The sequence below is a fragment of the Chlorocebus sabaeus genome, chromosome 5, assembly GCF_047675955.1.
Source record: "Chlorocebus sabaeus isolate Y175 chromosome 5, mChlSab1.0.hap1, whole genome shotgun sequence".
Classification (NCBI taxonomy): Eukaryota; Metazoa; Chordata; class Mammalia; order Primates; family Cercopithecidae; genus Chlorocebus; species Chlorocebus sabaeus.
Window position 1 is genome coordinate 71,753,671 of NC_132908.1, and position 20,146 is coordinate 71,773,816.

A 20,146-nucleotide genomic window follows, 5' to 3' on the forward strand; every position below is an offset into this window, starting at 1 on the left:
AGGAGCGAAAGCGATGAGGGCAGGCCTGCGGGGCCCTGACACAAGTGGGGAAACCAGAAACAGGTGGCTACAGGAAAGGGGACTGTGGGAGGGAGCTGTGGTGGCCTCAGTAGGAAAGTATGAAGCACTCCAGGCCTGAGCTTTAGTTGGCTGTCCCCACTATCCTCATTGTGGGTGACCCAGCTCACCAAAACAATTGTATTGCACTTCAAAGGCCTGGGGAGTTGGATGGGCCGCTGCTAGTAGGCCATGCTCTCTGCTCAAGGTCACCCCATTGCCTGAAGAGCACAGCCCCCCAGATTTCCCAAAAGGGGAGCTGACAAGGCCTGGCATGGGTGGCACTGCCCTGTCCTGTCCTTGGCAGACTGGGCCAGCAGCTCTGCATGCTGAAGAGGCGGCAGGACCAGGCACTCCAGCGCACCTAGGCTGGAAATGAGGCCAGAGGGCGGAACCTGAGCCTCTGCGTCATTTGCTAGGGGTTTCCCCTCTGACTCCCACCTTCCTTCTCTGTGGGCCCGTAATGTCCACCAGGCCCAAGTGGAGATGGAGAGGTATGTTCCTGCATTCAGCTGCTGCCTCGGAGCTGCACGAGCTTTCCCTCCCAGCCAGGCGCAGACCTGTGTCTGCAGCTGTGTGAGCCTCATCCCTCCATACTTCTAGTAGCTCCAGGGTCTCTTGAGGATGTGTTGCCAGAGCTCTCCGCAGGACACTCAAGCCTGGCGTGGTGGAGGGCAGGTGTATGTCTGTCCTGTCTGATCTGTTCACTCAGTGACCAGGTTCCTGCATCCACCTCGGGCCCCCTGCACACACTTCACAGAAAGGGGGAGATGTGAGTGAAGTGCCTGTGAGATGGGTGGTGGTTTCCAGCCCCGAGGGAAGACACCCTTATGGACTGGTCTTTTAAGGAAAAGGGGCCAGTCGCTGGGTGGCAGAAACTTGGACTTGGGAGTCATCACCACTTAGCAGCTGCATGAGCTTATCCGGAGATCCCCACAGGGGCTTTAGGAGTCATGATCTGTGTGTCTGGGGAGTTACCTGCATATAGCTGGCTCAGAGAAGTAAGGCTGTTTTTCTCCTCCTCCTGGATATCTTTGCTTTGACAAATAGCAGCTGTCAGAAGCACCGTGCCTGGATCCCAAGGAGGGAGCAGAAGATGCCACCGCCTCCCACCCCTGGCCCATCACAGGCATCATCCCTCCCTCCTGTTTTGGCTCTAGGGCTGTGCCTGCCATTCTGGTTTGGTTCCCTGGTCTGGTTAGAGGGACAGGCACTGGCACCATCCCCAGCCAGGCCAAACACACTTCCAAGCTCCCCCTTGGGCAGTGACATTGGCTGGTGTTGTACAGTGGTGTCAGGAAACTTGGGAGGTGCTTGAGAGCTAGTAAGAAAAGGGCAGAACCCAAATGGCAGAACGTTTGGCTTTGTTCCTGTGTTCTTATCCGGCAGCATTTGGCTTTTTGTTTGTTTGTTTAATTTTTTTTTAAATTTTTTATTTTTTTGAGACAGAGTCTCGCTCAGTCGCCCAGGCTGGAGTGCAGTGGTGCCATCTCGGCTCACTGCAAGCTCCGCCTCCCGGGTTCACGCCATTCTCCTACGTCAGCCTCCCGAGTAGCTGGGACTACAGGTACCCGCCACCATGCCCAACTAATTTTTTTTTGTATTTTTTAGTAGGAACGGGGTTTCACCGTATTAGCCAGGATGACCTCGATCTCCTGACCTTGTGATCCACCCGCCTCAGCCTCCCAAAGTGCTGGGATTTCAGGTGCGAGCCACCGCGTATGACCATCCGGCAGCGTTTGTTGAACTCCTTCTCTGGGGGCCTGGAGATACCAGGGGACGTTTGACTCCATCTGCCACAGAGTCTCAGTTTGTGTGGGCCAGGAGCCTGGGTTTTGTGCTACAAGGCCGCCGCCATGGCTTTTCTCTGACTGCAGGCAGCAGGTTCGCGTCAGATGCTTCTGGAAGTCTTGTAGGAACCATTTGATAGTCAAGCATCAGCTTCAGCCATTTCCACTTCCCTGCTAGGATCCCAGGGACATCCGGAGGCCACTAACTCCCACAGCCCCAGGGGTGGGGACAGGAAGTTGTACTCGGCCCACTCCAACCTCTTGCTGGGTTTGTGTGCCTCCTGCCGTGGAAGAATGCTGCTCCCTGGGCACTGGCCTCTGTGTGGGCACTGCTGGCTTCCCCATGCAGTCTGAGTGGAAGCCCACGACTCCTCCCTATTGCCAGGAACCTCCAGGTGGCCTTTTGCAGCCAGTGGCTCTTGGTCTCAGTGAAATGTGCTCCCTGCCATGTGCCAGCCTGCATGGGGTGCCTGCACATTTTAGTTCTTCCCACCAGTGCCGCAGACTCAGGCCAGCTGGTAAGGCACAACACTGCACTGCATAAAACCGCCTTGTGGAGTGGTGAGGAAAAGCTGCCTCTAACCTTCCTGTGCTCAAGTCTGAGTCCTTTAGTGCACAGGCCTTCTGTCCCAGGACAAGAAGAATCGCCCTCGTGCTCCTGCCTTTCCCCTTCCCCTTCCCCTTCCCCTTCCCTTTCCACCAGTGAGGTTCAGTGCAAAAGGAAAGGAGAGTGAAGTACAGTCTTGTTATACAGCGCCTAAGCCTTATCCTCATACCTGCCTGTCCCTTCCCTGAATCCATCACCTCCTGCGGGGCGATGAGGGAGACCACATGTTCCCTCCTGGAGCTGACACAGATGGGGAGAGAATACACCTGGTGTGGGAAGCTGTATGGGACCCAGATAATTCTAGCTAGTCCCTTCGGCTCACAGTAGAGTTACTAATCAGTAGGAGAAAATGCAAAGGGAAACTACTTTGGAATCAGTAATTGCTGTGTTCCCAGGAAATCCTCCTTAAGTATGGAGGGGAAGGAATGCTTTAGAGGAAACTAAGGGCTGTAGCCCGTACACTCATGTCATAGATAAGGTGCCCAAGACAAAGAGAGTAGGGAATACAGGTCCAAGAATGTCTGCGGATGACTCTGCCCTCACTAAGCTATGCCGTTTTTCCTCCCATCTATGTTGAGGTTTTTCCCTCTGTTTTATTATGAAGAATGTCAAACACACAGCAAAGTTTTTATGTTTTTTGAGACAGTCTCGCTCTGTCACCCAGGCTGGAGTGCAGTGGCACAATCTTGGCTCACTGCAACCTCTGCCTCCCATGTTCAAATGATTCTCCTGCCTCAGCCTCCCAAGTAGCTGGGACTACAGGTGCACGCCACCATGCCTGGCTAATTTTTGGTTTTTTGGTAGAGACAGGCTTTCACCATGTTGGCCACACTGGTCTCAAACTCCTGACTTCAGGTGATCCATCTGCCTCAGCGTCCCAGAATGCTGTGATTACAGGCGTGAACCACTGCACCCGGTGTACAGCAAAGTTGAAAGTGTGTAAAGAACACCCCTATTGCTAGGGCACGATGGCTCAAAACACCTGTAATCCCAGCACTTTGGGAGGCCAAGGTAGGTGGGTCATGAGGTCAAGAGATCAAGACCATCCTGGCCAACATGGTGAAACCCCGTCTATACTAAAAATACAAAAATTACCGGGGCATGGTGGTGCACACCTGTAGTCCCAGCTACTCAGGTGGTTGAGGCAGGAGAAACGCTTGAACCCGGGAGGCGGAGCTTGCAGTGAGCTGAGATCCGGCCACTGCACTCCAGCCTGGGTGACAGAGCAAGACTCCGTCTCAAAAAAAACAAGAACACCCCTGTTACACAACACACGCACCACCTGGAGTCTGCAGTGTACTAGACCCGTTTATCCATCCAGCAACCCATCTTATCCTTCTGATGCATTTCATAGTAAAATACAAACACCAGTATGCTTCCCTGTCGGGGTTTTTAACTAAAGTAGTGCACATTCGAGGCCGGATGCAGTGGCTCACACCTGTAATCCCAGCACTTTGGGAGGCCGAGGCGGGTGGATCACGAGGTCAGGAGATTGAGACCATCCTGGCTAACACGGAGAAACCCCGTCTCTACCAAAAATACAAATAATTAGCCGGGCGTGGTGGCGGGCGCCTGTAATACCAGCTACTTGGGAGACTGAGGCAGGAGAATGGCGTGAACCCGGGAGGCAGAGCTTGCAGTGAGCCGAGATCGCACCACTGCATTCCAGCCTGGGTGACAGAGCAAGACTCCGTTTCAAATATATATATATATATAAAAAAATAAAGTAGTGCACATTCGAACACTACAGAAGTACATAAAAGGATTTTTCTCTAGGTCCTCCTTTCCTCTACCACTATGAAAGTGTGTGCATCCTTCCAGACTTTGATCTGTGCCTACACATGCATTTGAATATGTATGGTAGCTAGTGCTTTCAAGCAGGGGGATCACGCCCATGTGTTCATCCACTATTTGCCATGTTTGGAGTCTGAGGGAACAGACACTCCAGCAGCAGACTCTGTGCCATCTCCCTTCTCAGTTTGTGTCACCCTTTCAGGTGGGCCCTCAGGCTAGCCAGATGTTCCAGACAGAAAATGACCACAAGTTGTCCTGGTGGCCAGGAAGCAAGTGACTTCTCTCGCAACTCATGTGCCTGGGGACTTAAAGATCAAATCGGTTCCATTTTATGCTTTTTCCTTGGGGTTCCTGGTAGGGGGCTTTGAGGAGTGGAAGCCATAGCCTTCTGGGCCTTGAAGAATCTTCATTTTATGGGCCCCAGGTGTTTGCCTTTCCACCGAAATAGAGAACACAAAGAAATGGCAATGAGAAGGCCTCTCAAGCAGAGGGTCCCAGTCCCAGCCCCACCATCCGCGAACCCTCTCATGAGGTATGTGACTTCCTTGGGCTTCCGGATCCTCATTCGCAAAATAAGAATAACACCGGGTGACCTGCCCAGCTTGGAATATGGTGAGGCTCAAAGGAAAACACGCACACGTGTTTGTCATTGGCAGTGTTCGGGACAGTTAAGCTCCTTTAGTGATGGAGAAGGGATCCTGCCACAAGCTCTGCCTTCTTCACAGCCGAGACACTGCTCTCCTGATATTTCCCCTGTGGTGTGGAGAACTTCTGGGTCGCCGTTTGTTCACGCCGCCTCTTTCACCTGCCCTTCATATTTTCATGTCAGCCTGGGTTTGTCTTCTGCCTCCTTTGGATTTTGGTCTGAACTTTCTCCCCGGACTGCCTCTTTATCCCACATCCATGCCTGGCACCCATGTCTCTGTTCCAAACCTCAGCTCTAGGCTTCAGCAGCCTCCTGGAGGTCTCCATCAACTGGCCAGGCCTCCTCCCACCCAACTCAGAATCCGTCCCTTCCTTCTCATGCTTTCCTTCTGGACACCCTCCCTTAGTGCAGGCACCTGCTGTTTGCCCCGCTGCCCCCGTCGGCACACGCAGGGCTGCTGCGCACTCCTTGTTGTCAGCCCCAGTCACCACAGCAGAACACAAGGCTGTTCCCTGTGCCCAGAATCTCCCATCACCACCCCAGCCTCATCCATCCTCAACCTTCTCCAAAGCCTTCCTGGAACAGCCTGATGAGGTCTCTTTCTCCATACCCTCGCCCCTGGGCCTGCGCGTCAGAAGATGTCCTGGAAGTCCTCATGCTGTGCCTTTTGGTCTCCTTGTTCGGCATCCCTACTAGTCTGTGAGCTGCTTGAATCCCAAGATCACAACTATTCACTGTCGCCGGCACGCAGAATGTCATAGGACTTAATAAAAACCACTGGGTTCCCACAGGTGCAAGTAGCTTCCTTCCATTTCTTCTTTTTGGGATGGTGAGCAGGGTCATTTTTGTTTCTTTCTTTTTAAACATTGAGATGAAATTCACCATAAAATTAACCATTTTTATATGTGCAATTTAATAGCATTTAGGACATTCACAACCCCCATGTTTATCTGGTTCCAAACACTTCATTGCCCCACAAGAAAACCTCTGATGTGATTCCACTTATATGTGGTAGCTAAGATAGTCAAACTCACAGAAGCAGAGAGGAGAAAACTAGTGGTGGCCAGGGGCTGGGTGGGGGGGAGGGGAGTGGTGGATTAATGGGTGTAACATTTTAGTTATGCACGATAAGTAAGTTCTAGACATCTCCTGTACAACATAGTGCCTACAGTTGACAATACTGTATTGTATACTTGAAGATTTATTAAGAGGATACAGCATATGTTAGTCTTACCACAAAAAAGTTTTAAAAGGGGAAAAACGGGTCGGGCGTGGTGGCTCATGCCTTAATCCCAGCACTTTGAGAGGCCAAGGTGGGCAGATCACAAGGTCAGAAGTTCAAGACCAGCCCGGCCAACATGGTGAAAGCCATCTCTACTAAAAATACAAAAATTAGGCAGACGTAGTGGTGGGCGCCTGTAATCCCAGCTACTTGGGAGGCTGAGACAGGAGAATCACTTGAACCCAGGAGGCGGGGGTTGCAGTGAGCCGAGATAGTGCCACTACACTGCAGCCTGGGCGACAGAGCGAGACTCCACCTCAAATAAAAGGGTGGGGGAAAGAAAACCCCTTCCCCATTAAGCAGTCACTCCCTGTTTCCCCCGTCCCCAATCCCAATCTCCTTTCTCCCTATGGATGTATCTATTCTGGACATTTCATATGAGTGGGTTCATACAATAGGTGGTTTCTTTTACTTTGTGTAATATTTTTGACGTTTATCCATGTTGTAGCATGTAGCAGTTCTTCCTTTTCTTGACTGAGTAATATTCCATCATCTGGATACATCATCTCTTGTGGATCCGTTGCACAGCTGGTAGACACTGGGTTGTTTCCACCTTTGGGCTGTTGTGAACAACGCTGCTGTGAACCTCCATGCACAAGGATTTTCTTGGGGACCAGTTTCTTCCTCTCATTCTTGCCTCCTACCACTCTCCCCATTACCATATTTTCCCAAACCAGACATCAGCGCACCAGCTGTGTGTGTGTTTGGGGAAAGCATCTGTGGAGGGAAACAGCTTGCCTCATGTTGCCCCTGCTTTGTGTCTACCCTTCTCCAAGCCTTTTTTGTCCACTGTCACCTAGGCTTTTCGTTAATTGCGTGTTGGGATTAATCCCATTTTGTCTTTGGGTAATTTACATGTGATGTCCACACACTGTCTATCTCCATGGTGAGAGTCAAGGTCCCTCATGGGGTTCTGTGTCCCCTGCAGAGCCAAGCACAGCTTGGGGCAGCTTAGCAGTTCCCTAGTTCCTAGACTCTTGCCTGCCCCGTGCCACCTGTCCACTGGTGACTAACCCTCTTGCATTCTCCCCTGTCCCCCTTGCAGATGATGTGCTGACTAAAGATGCGGGGGAGTGTGTGATCTGCCTGGAGGAGCTGCTGCAGGGGGACACGATAGCCAGGCTGCCCTGCCTGTGCATCTATCACAAAAGGTAGGAGGGGTTGGCAGGGTAGCTCAGTGCACCCTACCTCCCAGAGGGGCAGACCCCCATCTCCAGCCATTCTGTTTCCTTTGGTTATGGGATGATCTCTCCCCCAACCTCTGGCTCCGAGTGGGTAAGGGCAGAGGCTGTCAGACAGGTATCCACTGTGCCGGCGGGAAGGTGCGAGCATCCCAAGCGCAGGGCAGAGCTGAGTTGCCAGAGGTGTGCTCTGTTTTGAGGATTCAGGTGGTGGGAGCTGATGGGGAGACCTGTAGAGCCTCACAGGTTGGAGGAGCTTAGGATCCCACCGGGAAGGTTGGTTCTCCGTCTGTCTCCCTGCCTCTTCTTCTTCTACGGGCCCTCTGCTCCACGGGGGGAGAACATCAATCTGTGCGAGGAAGACCAGGTGGAGGGTGTGCCCACTGCCTTGCACTGGCCTTCTCCCTAGAGGGCCAGGAGGCAGGAAGAGCCATTTCCTGTGGGGCCACAGCACTGGGAGCAGTTGTAAGTAGCAGGCCCAGATTCACCCTCAGGCTCCAGTGTGAGCCTGGTCCTTGTTTCCAGCCAGAAGGAAAGCATCCTCTTGCCCAAGAGAGGAGGACACTGTGCTGCCTGTGGCCAGCACCTGCTGAATCCTTGAGCCCAGAGCTGCTTCCTGACACTCAGGTCTTTCAAAGCCTGACTCTCAGGGCCACTGCTGCACAGGATGACAACCAGGCACGACACGCGGCATGGCTGGTGCAGAGGAGGCTCAAGGCTGGCCTGGGAGAGATTCTTGGTCTAGCTCCCAGCACGGAGCCTTGCTTGTGTCCCAGGGAGGCACTAACCAGAACCAGAAAAGGAAATCTTTGACTCTCAGGGAGAATTATGCAAATTATCTGTCTGGTTCCTGTCTTTGAAAATGCCCAGATGTTGGTTTACAAATCAGGAAGCTGTCTTGGGGCAATCTCTGTTCCCTCTTTGATGCAGAGGGCCTTTCTCTGTAAACACTGGAGACCAGGGCTGACTGTCTCTGGTCTGACTCCCCTCCCGCCTCTTGCAGTAAGGACTAGATGCTGCTATCAGCTGATCACAGCTGAGCAGGGTAGAGCTTGGGGCTCTCCTAAGAGGTCACTCACTGGGAGGGAGTCTCACAGCTGTTCTTTTGACCCAGGAAGGAGCTCTTTCAGGACCCTGGCGCTCAGAGCCATGGCCCTTCTGCCGTGCCATTGTTCCCACTTCCCTGCCCTTGGAGTCTTAGAGACAGCTGACTAGCTGCCCTGCGGGGTCCACCGCTCTCACCTCACTGGTGGCTGCTGCCATCCTCCTGGGCCCTGTGCACAGAAAGCTTTGGTCCTTCTCAAGGCCACTCTCCCCCTTCCTATAGCACCAGATCCCCCTGAGCCAGTACCCACCACCGCTGCCTCTGGCTGGGCCAAGACTAATCTTGGTGTTCTCCCTTCTTCCTGCTTCAGAAAGTAGCCATATCTGGGGACGTGATTGTGTTTCTCTGGGGTCCTTTCAGAAGAGACTTAGGAAGCTCCTGCTCAGGAATCTGGCCCTTTGAAAGAGCAGCCTGGGCAGCAGGTAATGTGGTTTCCCTTGTGGCCCCCTCCCCCCAGCTGCATAGACTCGTGGTTTGAAGTGAACAGATCTTGTCCAGAACACCCTGCGGACTGACCTGCGGGCTTGCTTGCTGACTCCTCTCAAAGGTGAGCCCGCGTTTGGGGGTGCTCCGGGCTCAAGGCTTGGGGTCAGGTCACTTTGGGGGCATGCAGTTTAGGGAGCAGGGCTGCCGTTATGCCACTGAGAAGAAAGCAGGAGCAGAGGGAAGGAGAAGCTTATCAATTAGTCATCTGGAAATGATTTTCCCTGGGAAGGACCAGAGATACAAATCAACATGGGCAGTTATGAAGAACAGGCTCAGAAGAGTTAGGATCAGTTGGGGAAGAGACCAGTACATTCTACATTCCTAAAGAAAGTTCAGGAATATCCCCTGGGAATGTGCACGGGCAGGAAAAGGAGCCTGAGCGCTGGGTTTGTGCCTGGCGTGGTCTCATCCTCGCTCAGCTCTGAGTCTCTGCCTCTTCTCTGGTAACAGGGATAATCTCACTCCCTGTTGCCATAAGGACATTGCACTTACTAAACAGACAGCCATGGGCAGCAGTGCATTGTTCCCTGCAAAGTGCTCGTCAGCGATCATTTGACCACTGCTTCTTCCCATGCCGCTTCCAGATGAATCTGAGGCCTCCAGGCCATACTCGATCTCGATCCCTCCATCCCACAGCACTGGGTGCTGACTCCACACATCGCTCTGGCTCACCGCTGGGTCTGGCCTCCCCATTTCTTCCCCAGGGGTACCCCACTTGCTGCCAGCCATCCACCCCTGACCCCCATCTCACGTGTCCCTTCCAAGTTCTGGGCTGGCATTTTCCTTTTTCTGGCAAACAAGTAGACAAAACCCCCATAAAAACCAAAAGCCGAACTCCATCTCACAGCCAAAAGTTTTGGGGCCTCTCTTCTTCCCCCCTCCCTTTCTCTCTCTCTTGTTTTTGTTTTCTTTTGTTAGGTTTATTTTATTTATTCCAAGTAAACTCTACCAGAACAGCTGATGATGTCAGACAAATCAGGGACATTTGCTTTTTTTTTTTACCTTCACCTCAAAACTGATGACAAGGGGAGAAGAAAGAGCCAGGGGGAGAGTGAGGCAGGGGAGTAGAACCTGCCCAGGCGCATGGCTGCAAATTCCCCATGTGCTGTTTGGCTTCTGGGGTCCTGTGTAGATGCCCCAGCCCCGCCTGCCCTCTCGGGATGCAGCTGCCCTGGGATGCAGCAGCCAGCCCTCAGCCCGACGGAGCACGACTTATTTATTATGGTCCACACAGGGACAGAGAGCCCCTGCTCCAGGGAGGAGGCTCACCGGACCCTGGGGCAGAGCTGAGCTTGGGACACCAGCGGGAACAGGGCACCCCTTCTGCACTGACTTCCAGATCATGGTTCTCCCTTCCTCCCTGAGGACACCAAATTGGATGAGAGCAAGTTTGAGAGAAGAATGAATCAACTGCTATCCTTCCCCTCACCCCTCAGCCCAGGAGGGAAAGGGCATTTTCTTTTTCATCTTTGAAAGGCATTGTGGGTCTGTCTTTAAAGTGTTTACAAAAAAAAAAAAATTATATAAAAAAAAGTCTAGTGTCGACTGGTGTTTTCCCTCGTGATGTTTACAGCTTGCTGTTTGCTGCCCAGCCATAACCCACTCAGTGACAGACGAACACAGCCAAGCCCTCGCCGCCAGCCTTCTGACGGTGGGCGAGCACACAGTCTCTTCCCCTGCCCCAGCTGGCCCTCTCCACCACCAACTTCTCTACTTTGGGTCTGGTTTTTTTTCTTCTATTTTTCTGGCTTGGTTTTTTGCTCTTTTCTCCCCTTGAGACCCTAATATCTTGACTTCATTGCCAAAAAACAACCCATCGAGAACTTTCTTCCCACTGATCCCATCTCTTTTCCCTTCTTTCCTCCTGGTTCCGGTCAGTTCAGAGGATTTAACAATCACAAGTGTCCTGCAAAAATGCCTGAACATTATTCTTAGGCCCTTGTGGATTTTTTTCCCAGAAAACTTAAACAAAAAAAGACTTACTAAGAAATATGTACAGCTACCCCTGTTTTCAGGCACTATGTTTGAGAACATTTTAGCCATTGATGTTCACACGTGGCATCAGCCCATGCAAGATAGGTTTCTGTATTTATATATTAAAATACAAAAAAAACTTATAAAATGTTTAAAAAAATGTTCAAAGCTTGGGAGAAAAGCTTTCTTCATTAGTCAAGGTGTTTTGATATGGTATTAAAATGTCTAATAAAAGATACACTGTGTGATTTTATTTTAATGAGGTGTTGTTATACAACCAAGAAATGGGGGCAGGGGCCTGCCCCCTAATCCCTCACCTACCTCCTTAGCATTCCTTCAGGCTGCTGCTCGGGGCTCCAGGTGTGTGAATTGGTCCTCAGACAGGCCTGGGTGGAGGGAGAGTGGCAAGTCAGGCGTGCCTCCTACAAGCTTCCTAACCTCTTAAGCATCATGGAACCAGTCAGCCCTCCTCTGTGGAGTCATTGTGCCGGACCTCTGAAAAGATCTGCAGGGGCCAAGATGTTGCAGCCACTGGAGGCTGCAAGGATGTGGGTTCTTCCAGGTGTGGGCCCAGCCCCCCTCCTTCCAGCCTCTGCTCCCCATCCCACGTTCCACTCGCCCTGCCTGTTGTTCAGTTTGCATCTCAGTGCTGACTCACGGGCATGCTTCATTGAGGCCCAGGAAGAGGCCCTGGTTTGGGGCTGTGCCAGTTCAGAGCCCTTGAACCAGAACCAACTGCTCAGGCTCACAAAAGTTGGCAAAATGCAGGCTGGGCGGGCAGCTCGGGGCAGGGAGCAGCAGTGCAGGCCTGGCCTGTGTCCCCATGCCCCGCGGGCTCCCGGAGCAGCGTTCCAGAGCCTCCTGCAGAGCCAGCAAAGGAAAGCTGTGGAGGGAGACGACTCCACCGCCTCTCTGCTCTGACCCTTCTCAGGCCCGCCTGATGTCTGGACCACCCCCCTGCTGCCACAGCCCCTGGCTCCGCAGTCACCCTCCATCAGATGCTTCCAGAGGCACCTACTGTGTGCAGGGGCATTCACAACAGGCCAGTGGGCAAACGTGAGCCAGGGCCAGCGGAGAAACACTAAAGACGACTCGGTGGTTCAGAGCCTGGGCCTCAGCGTGGGACCCGTCTGGGGTGAAGACCTTGGGGCTGTTGTGAGTCGACGGCAGGAACGTGGGCTCTAGACTGTGCATTCAGGCTCTCCTACTTGGCAGAATGATCTTGGGGAAACGACTTCATCTGAACTTCAGATTTTTCACATGTGAAGTGGGGACAAAACCATGCAGCTCAGAGGTCCCTTTGGAGGCCGGGGAAGCTGCCCTGCAGGTCATGGCACATGCACAGCAGGCTCCCCATAGCTTTGTCACCACAAAGGGCACTGTTCTATTCACAGCACCTCCTGCTTCTGCCTGGCAACTGTGTCTCCCTGTGCTATATTTAATTCCACCAGCAAAGCTGGCAAGGCAGGGCCCAGCCCTGAAGGAGATCTCCTTGCCTGAGCCCTGGATCTGGAAACGGAGGCTTCAATGTGCCCACCTTGGCGGCTTAAGCCTGCTGCTTTGGCAGTGCCACGGGTGAGCCGAGCAGCTGTGAGTTGGGTGGGGCAGGGCTGTAGCCCACGCCGGGTGCTATTCCAGGCTCCAGGGGCTGGTGCTCATCCCCACCCCCAGCGACTTCAGTCCTACCTGGCACGCTGCAGCCCTCTGCTGGCTGCGGGGTCCTCTGAATCCAGACCCAGGTTGCCTGCTTTTGATGTGGGGGTGGGATTGGGGCTGTCTGAGCTTCCCAGGTGGAGCTCATGTTTGTGATCCTCCGTCCAGACAGCTCTCCAGAATCCTGTGTTGCCCCTGCTCTGCCTTTCTGGGATGGGAGAGAATGTGAGGGAGCCGGCGAGCAGGTTCTACCCACTCTGCTAAGGGCCTAGCACACTTTGATGAGGTTCCTAGATACGAGCCCCTCACAAAGACCAACCATTCCTCTAACAGCCATTTAAAGGTACTGAAGTTCATGGGAAAATGTCCTCATTCTTAGGAGATAGATGCTGAATTATATAGGTGAATGTCTTCAAGAAATGTGTAGTTTAATTCCAAATGGTTCCCCCCAAAATACACAAAGCAAATAAGGCCAAAATGTTCGTTGTTGAATCTGCAGTGGCTGGTATTTCAGTGAACAGTGTACTTGTTCTTTCAACTTTTCTGTATGTTTGGAATTTTTCTTAATAAAAGATTGTGGGAAATGGTCATTTGCTGAGCGCCTCCTAGTTGCCAGGCGCTGGAGGGCGCATCAAAGAAGAGTCCTATCCAGCTGCTGCAGGGTTCCCACCTGGAAGAGTGGGTGACTGGCTGGCTGGCCGGAAGGGGAGGGGCGAGAGGGCTGTCTCGGTGATGAGCACACATGTGCTGGGGTGGTTTGGGGAGAGGGCTGAGATTTGTCACCAATCAGCCCTTGACACGGTCTCTGCTCCCCACCAGGGCAGCACGGGACAGAAACGTCACAGAGTGGCCTCCAGGCTCAGGTCGGTGTCACCGCTGTCGGCGGGAGCCCAGTGTTAGCATGGAGCGGGGGGGGTTCCGAGAACTGAAGTTGGACTGAGGCGTCTCAGTGCAGCTGCCTCTGCCTAAGGCCTAGCAGCCTGCCTGAGCACTGAACAGCTGATGGGAGGAGGAGAGGGGCGGAGGCCAGGGAGGGCATGGGGTGTGGCATGCCCCTTTCCAAAAGGGACCGAAGACTAGAGGGGCGAGGAAGATGAGACAGCACTACAGGTTCCTGGGATCTGCGGGGGTGGAGGACTTAGCTTGGCTCCTGGGCTGCCAGGCCTTCCCTGACCCTAGGAGGAGGTTTGCCCAGGGCTGAGAGCTGCAGGCCCAGGGCAGAAGTGAGTACTGAGCCGCAGCTGCCTGGAGCAGATGCCTCGTGGTATCTGAGCTTCATGATGTCGGGCGCCCTCCTGTGGGCTTAGGGGGAACAACTGCCAACATCTCAAGACTGAGGCTCTGGCCCAAGACAGGGCCTCCGGTGGACAGACCTTGAGGGCAAAACAGCTGGTGGTATGATACATCACCCCATGAAGAGGTGGGTGCAAAAATAGTTTCATCTCTGTTTCTAAAGACGTGGCAGCTGCTAAGGAACACATTCAGTGTGTTCAGAGGCCTGGTTCAGGCCCAGTTGGAGAGTCCATCCTAAGTGGCATGCCGTGGGTAGGTCCTCAGGCCTGAGGCCGAGTAGCTGGGACAGGGACCTGGGTTCCTTTCCGAACCCTGAGCACCGCCCCCCTCCTCAGGCTATAACAAGTCAGAGGACAGCCCCAAAACAAAGGGGTCACTAGCCAAAGGACAGAGAACCTGGAGCGGGAGGGGAGGAAGTGCTGCCTGCTGACTTCCAGGTCGCTGCAGGTGGGTTTCAGGTTTATTCCAGATTTATTGGGGGAGGCTCCAAGGAGAAGACCTACCAGCATGGCACGGCAGCTCACGTCCCATACCAGGAAAGGAGTGCCTGTCACCAGGTGAAGGGGGAAGGGTCCTGGGACCCCAGCAGTGGGAGGCCTCAGGGGAGGAGTGTCATCAGAGTCTTGAGGGGACCCAGATGGTCTCTTCCAGCCAGGACAGGATGCGTAGAAGCAGAGAGGAAGCAGCTTTGCTGGGAACCACCCAGGGTCGTTTACTGAACCAAAGGCTCCTGGAGCCAGCCAGAAGGACGGGGAGTAGCACGGTGCTCAGGCTTCTCTGGGCCCTCTGACCTTGGGCCCAGATACAGTGGGCTCGCTGGCAGCAAGACTGCGTCAGCTACTGTCTATTCCCTTGCAGGGGCCGTGGCACGAAGAAAAGTTCCAGAACAGGGGCTCCGTAGTCTGGGAACTTGTGGGCTAAGTGCTCAGAGCACCTTACAGCACTTTGCCCGGGTTCATGAGGCCTTGAGGGTCTAGCACAGCCTTGAGCTGCCGCATGGTCTCCACGCCCACGACGCCCACCTCCTCCCGCAGCAGCTGCCGCTTGCCCAGTCCGATGCCATGCTCCCCCGTGCACGTTCCGTGGAGGGCCAGTGCCCGCCTAGGGGCAGGAAGGAGACATCCTCATGGGGCCCTCTTCCCTCTGCCCTCAGCTATTCCCCTCCCTGACTTTGCTCCTACCTGCCCAGCTGTTCTGCAAAAGCCTTGACCCTGCCCAGTTCCTCAGCGTCATCAGGGTTGACCAGCAGGATGCAGTGGAAGTTGCCGTCACCCACATGCCCGACAATGCTTCCTGGAGGCCCAGAGGACAGAACTGTTTGCCGTCCATCTTGCCTTCTGCTGCCCCAGGCTCTGGTCAGCCCCGACACCTCCCCACCTCTCCCCAGCAGCAGGGTGGGCAGAACCTGTGAGTCCCGAGGCGTTCAGATCCTCCTTGGTCTGCACCAGGATCTCCGGCAGCCGGGAGATGGGCACACACACGTCCGTGGAGTAGCCCTGGTCAGAGGGAGGCCTGTGAGTTACCCCTGCCTGCCTGGGGGTATGGGGTCACCGTGGTCAAGGCTGAGGATGGGTCTGGGGGCACTGGGCTTCAGCTCTTGGCCTCACACAGGGAAATAATCCTGCTCTTCTGTAGGCCTCAGCCCTCACCTCCCCTCAACACAACACAGGAGACAAATGGCCCAGGTATGCTTGCCACACCTCCCAGTAGAGGCTGTTCCCACTCCCCTGTGGCTCCCACCCCCAAGCTCCAGGCTGCTAAGCCTTTGCACAGCTGCCTGGAGCCCAGATTCCCCTTCCCCAGGTTAGGCTAACATCCCCCTCTCTATCATCTCTTCCTCCAGGAAGCCTTCCTTCTGTTTACAACTCCCAAGAGCACTGCACCGTTCGCACGACCTGGCTCACAGGAAGAGCTTTTGAGGGCTTAGCAGACAACTGTGCTTTCCCTGTAGACGGTATCTGAACAGCTGGGTGGGGCGACCTGCAGCCCCCGGTTCTAGCACCAGCTCAGCCAGGCCCAGCCCCCTTGTTGAGGCTCAGACTGTTGCTCTGTGCAGTAGAGTGGTGGGTTGAGGAAAGGGTTTGCAGGCTGAGCTGTGGGCCCCATCTGCACCCCAGTCGCAGCTCACCTTGCAGCCTGGCCGCATGGCCAGGGCTGCGTACCAGGCATTGTGCCGTGCTGTCCAAAGCTGGCTGCGCTCCTCGGCCGCCTTGGCCCACGAGAAGTCAGAGGCTCCATTCTGCTGGACTATCTCCTCTGCAGTTGGGGGAGGGAGGCTGACACCGGCCCGCTGCTGAGGCAGCCCACCCTGCTGCCCCACTCCACCCCAGCACACCTGTGCGTTGCAGCTGCTCCTCCAGTGCCTGCTGGGAGCCATGGAACTCCAGGAAGAGTGTGGGTGCCACGGAGCAATTCAGCTTGCTGTACCTGTTGCAGGCATCCATCATGACTTCATCCAGGAACTCTGGATCCAGGGAGAGGGCAGGCCAGGTGAGGCCTGGCCTTCCCAGGGGGCCTCTTCCAGGGAGCCCACCCTGACTGCCCCTGTCCTCAGCTCACCAATGCGGGCTACGGGCACTGCAGCCTGGAGGATGTGTACAGTGCTGTCCACAGCAGCCTGGACACTGGGGAACGCACACGTGGCGGCCACTATGGCCTCAGGGGCAGGGTGCAGGCGCAGGGTGGTGGCTGTGATGAGGCCCAGCGTCCCCTCAGAGCCCACGAACAGCCCAGTGAGGTTGTAGCCGGCTGCACTCTTCCTAGGTCCCAGGGACACGCAAGGTGAGTACCAGGCTGTGTGATGAGGGATTTCTGGCCAGAAGCCCAAGCTGGAACCCAGGACACCGACCCCAGGCACTGAGGTCTGGGCTGGCCTCCCTCGGGCCCAGATTGCCTGGCCCAATTCTTTCTGCTCCACAAAGCAAATCGGCCTCACGCAGGGAGAGCAAACCCTGTTCCCATCCACTTTGGCCCAGGTGACAGGGCTTCAGAGCCTGGGGAAGCCTAGCCTGCCAAACCAGGAAGCCGGCAGGAGGTGCCTTTCACAGCCCAGTCTCTGCAGGGCAGCCCCCCAGCAGTGCCCAGGGCCAGGGCCCCCGCAGAGGGCACTCACCGGAAATGCCGGCCTTGGCCCGCCGTGTGCAGCAGCCGCCCGTCGGGCAGCACCACCTCCAGGTTGAGCACGTTGTCCCGCATGGTGCCGTAGCGGACCGCGTTGGTGCCCGACGCCCCGGTGGCCGCCATGCCACAGAGAGAGGCGTCCGCACCTGGGTCTGGAGGGCGGCGTACAGGAGAAGGTAGCCTCAGGGTCGGGAGGTCCTTTCCCTCGGGCTGGGGGAGGAAGGTCCCCTGAGCCCCAGACACAACCCTGCTCCCAAGGTGCCCTCAGGGCCCCAGGAAAGGTTCGCGAGTCCTACCCACGGGAAACCAGAGGCCGCTATCCCGCAGGTGGAGGTTGAGAGCTTTGCGGGTGACGCCCGGCTCCACCACCACAGAGAAGTCCTGCAGGTTCAGCTCCAGGATTCGGTCCATATGCGTCAGGTTAATGCAGACGCCGCCCTGGTGGGAGCGGGTGCTGAGACCACTGCATACCTGGGTCTCTGACCTGGCCACGTCCCCGGGTCACAGCCCGCGGGTGTCCCCCCAGCAGCCAGACGAGACCCCCAGAGGCAGGCAGCCCGCGGGCGGGCGCAGACCCAAGGAGCTGTGTGCGGCGGGGGAGGCAGCCACAGGTGTGCCAAGGTGGGGGACCAGCCCCGAGGCGGGCAGGGGAGCCACACTGTACCTGCACAGCGCAGACGCCACCCTCAAGCCCGGTGCCGGTGCCGAATGGGATAATGGGCACACCTTGGCGGTAGCACAGGGCTGCCAGCCGGCTGACCTGCTCCACGTTCTGGGGCCACACCACAGCATCGGGAGGTTCGCACCTAGAACCAGACCCTCAGTGATTTAGGGGGGCTTGGGCACCCTCTGGTCCCGAGGTGTTGCAGGGCCTGAGGCTACAGCGAACGAGGGGCAGAGAACATGCCAGAGCACCCCAAAACAGGTGAGTGAGGAGGAAGGCAATCCATGACCCTCCCTCTCAGCTGGGGTTGAATCCAGAAGATGGGAGGGGTCTGCGAGCCCTCCCATACCTGTGCACCGACTCATCGCGCCCGTGCTGCTCTCGGACCACCGTGGCAGTGGACACGTGGGAACCGCCCACGACGGCCTTCAGAGCCTCTACGAAGTCCCCACAGAGCTCGCCCTGCAGGGGAGAAACACACTGCCAGGGTCCCTCGAAAGACACCTGGGGCCACAGCCCTGCCCCAGTGTCAGCGTGGAGGGCTGAGGGCTGGAGTGAGCTTCCCCTGCCGACCGCCGGCTGACAACATCCTTGCCAGGTAGGCCGTCTTTAAACAAACCCACTCTCCAGAAATGCCTCTTTTCCAAACACAGCCATTGGGGCCAAAGTTTCCCCTCAGAAAAAAAAACGCCACCAGAATTTTTTTAATGTTTTCTTTTTTAATAAAAACAGGGTCTTACTATGTTGCCCAGGATGATTTCAAACTCCTGGGCTCAAGCGATCCACCTGCCTTGGCCTCCCAAAGCGCTGGGGTTACAGGCATGAGCCAAGGTGCCCGGCCATCCAAATACAAAACCAGAATTCGCTCTCCAAAAAGGCTATCAGCAGTGTTCCTTCAATAGCCAGCCCAGCCTGAGCCAACTGAAAAGGTCCCTCACTTCCTCCTTTCTCCAGGGCCAACCAAGCACCACCCCCGCCACGGGGGACTCAGAGCTTGATAAGGGAATGACAGGGAGGAAAAGCTTTCACTGCCCCCTCCCCACTCTGCCCTGGCTGGGGCTTCCGGAGCCCTTCGTGGGAAGCTGGGGAGGGGAGCAGTTTCTTCCCATTTTACAGATGAGAAATGGAGGCCAAGTTAAGGACAGAGCCTGGCCTGGAACCTAGATCCTTGCCTCCAGGGCCTTCTTCCACAGGTGTGTGTTATTCCAGAGCCACCCAGGAGCATCCATTTGACTCCCCCAGCCCCACTCATGGTAGCAGTGGGGACTCAGCTGATCTCTACACTCACTCTACACCCACACTTGCCACAGGGTAAGCCCAGTGCCCTTTTGCCCAAGGTCAGGTCACTTGGTGCTGGGGCGTCACAGAGCCCAGGAAACTTGGGATCAGAACCCCCTGCTCCCCACTCCCCACCTCATCCCTCCAGGGAACTTCTCTCCCGGTACCTTTGCCTTCTGGGAGCAGTAGCCCCTCCAGGGGAACAGCCCCCAGGTTGCAGCCCGGAGCAGTCGGGCCATAGCCAGGCACCTGCCAGAGGGTGTGAGCGCTGGGTGGCAGGGTGACCAGTCAGCTACTGTGGCAGCAGCTGCGGCTGCTGTCAGCCCATTGGCTAGGCCAGGGGTGGGGCCTGCTTAAGGTGGCATGGACTTTAAGGTGGCGCTTGCAGATCTTGCAGACATTTTCGTGGGCGCCAGGGATGATACTTCTAAAGAAGAAGTGAGGTTCACTGGACGTTTTGGGAAACTGTAAGGCAAAAATAAAATTCTAAGCCTCCCAACCAACTGAATGGATCTTCCTCTCAGCCAAGGGCATTCCAAAGTAAACCTGAAAAATTAATTCAGGCTGTGATGGGAAGCAGTTTAGGACATGCCTCATTATCCCCCTCCTCCCTTTAGAATTCAGACACAACTGACTAGCATTAACATTAAAACAGAGATCTTAAGGCATTCTGATCTTAAGACACAAAACACTCTTTGTAGCAATAAGATACCAAATTCCAACCTGACTGTAGCATCACCTGACAGATAGCAGGCCCTGGAAGAAATTGATGTCTTTTACCCTCAAAATATATTCCTTTTATATTTTTAAAAATATCTCCAAAAAGCTGTCTTTTGTGGGGAAAATCTAGAATCTGTAGAGAAGCCCCCTCCCCCTGCCAGGAATTTTTTTTTTTTTTTTTTTTTTTGACGGAGTCTCACTCTGTTGCCCAGGCTAGAGTGCAGTGACGTGCTGCAACCTCCACCCCCTGGGTTCAAGCAATTCTCCTGCCTCAGCCTCCCAAATAGCTGGGATTACAGGTGCCTGCCACTGTGTCCAGATAATTTTTGTATTTTTAGTAGAGAAGGGGTTTCACCATCTTGGCCAGGCTGGTCTTGAACTCCTGACCTCGTGATCCACCTGCCTCGGCCTCCCAAAGTGCTGGGATTACAGACATGAACCACTGAGCGCCCAGCCTCTTTCCAGGTTTTGTCCAAATCTAAGGGAGATTTAACTA

The 20,146-nt window shown here is 55.0% G+C and overlaps 2 protein-coding genes across 3 annotated transcripts in view; one reads left to right on the top strand and one right to left on the bottom strand.

The window, feature by feature from the left end:
• ZNRF1 (zinc and ring finger 1) overlaps positions 1-13,163 on the top strand; it is a 115,300-nt gene extending 102,137 nt beyond the window's left edge. The window contains exons 3-5 of one of the 2 annotated variants that reach the window (XM_038008266.2): positions 7,222-7,327; positions 8,920-9,009; positions 10,183-13,163. In XM_038008266.2, coding sequence (XP_037864194.1) covers positions 7,222-7,327; positions 8,920-8,977 — 164 coding nt within the window. In that variant the 3' untranslated portion in view covers positions 8,978-9,009; positions 10,183-13,163. The remainder of the gene's footprint in view (positions 1-7,221; positions 7,328-8,919; positions 9,010-10,182) is intronic. The other variant, XM_038008267.2, reaches the window with a different exon arrangement.
• A 1,091-nt stretch (positions 13,164-14,254) lies between these two features.
• Positions 14,255-19,230, bottom strand: LDHD (lactate dehydrogenase D). The gene is made up of 11 exons (XM_007994067.3): positions 19,098-19,230; positions 18,002-18,114; positions 17,653-17,794; positions 17,285-17,426; positions 16,981-17,140; positions 16,428-16,627; positions 16,204-16,332; positions 15,997-16,124; positions 15,274-15,364; positions 15,050-15,161; positions 14,255-14,969 (listed from the first exon to the last, which is right to left on the bottom strand). Exons 1-11 carry the CDS (start codon positions 19,167-19,169, stop codon positions 14,804-14,806), a joined length of 1,455 nt encoding a protein of 484 aa, XP_007992258.1. The 5' UTR covers positions 19,170-19,230; the 3' UTR covers positions 14,255-14,803.
• Positions 19,231-20,146: the final 916 nt, after the last annotated feature.

Bases quoted from the DNA above. Each gene is read 5' to 3' on its own strand.
- LDHD (XM_007994067.3), bottom strand. From the start codon at position 19,169: ATGGCCCGACTGCTCCGGGCTGCAACCTGGGGGCTGTTCCCCTGGAGG. The intron at 18,115-19,097 runs GTACCGGGAGAG...TCTCCCCTGCAG, and splicing joins ACTGCTCCCAGAAGGCAAAG to GGCGAGCTCTGTGGGGACTT. The intron at 15,365-15,996 runs GTGAGCTGCGAC...CCCTCTGACCAG, and splicing joins CCATGCGGCCAGGCTGCAAG to GGCTACTCCACGGACGTGTG.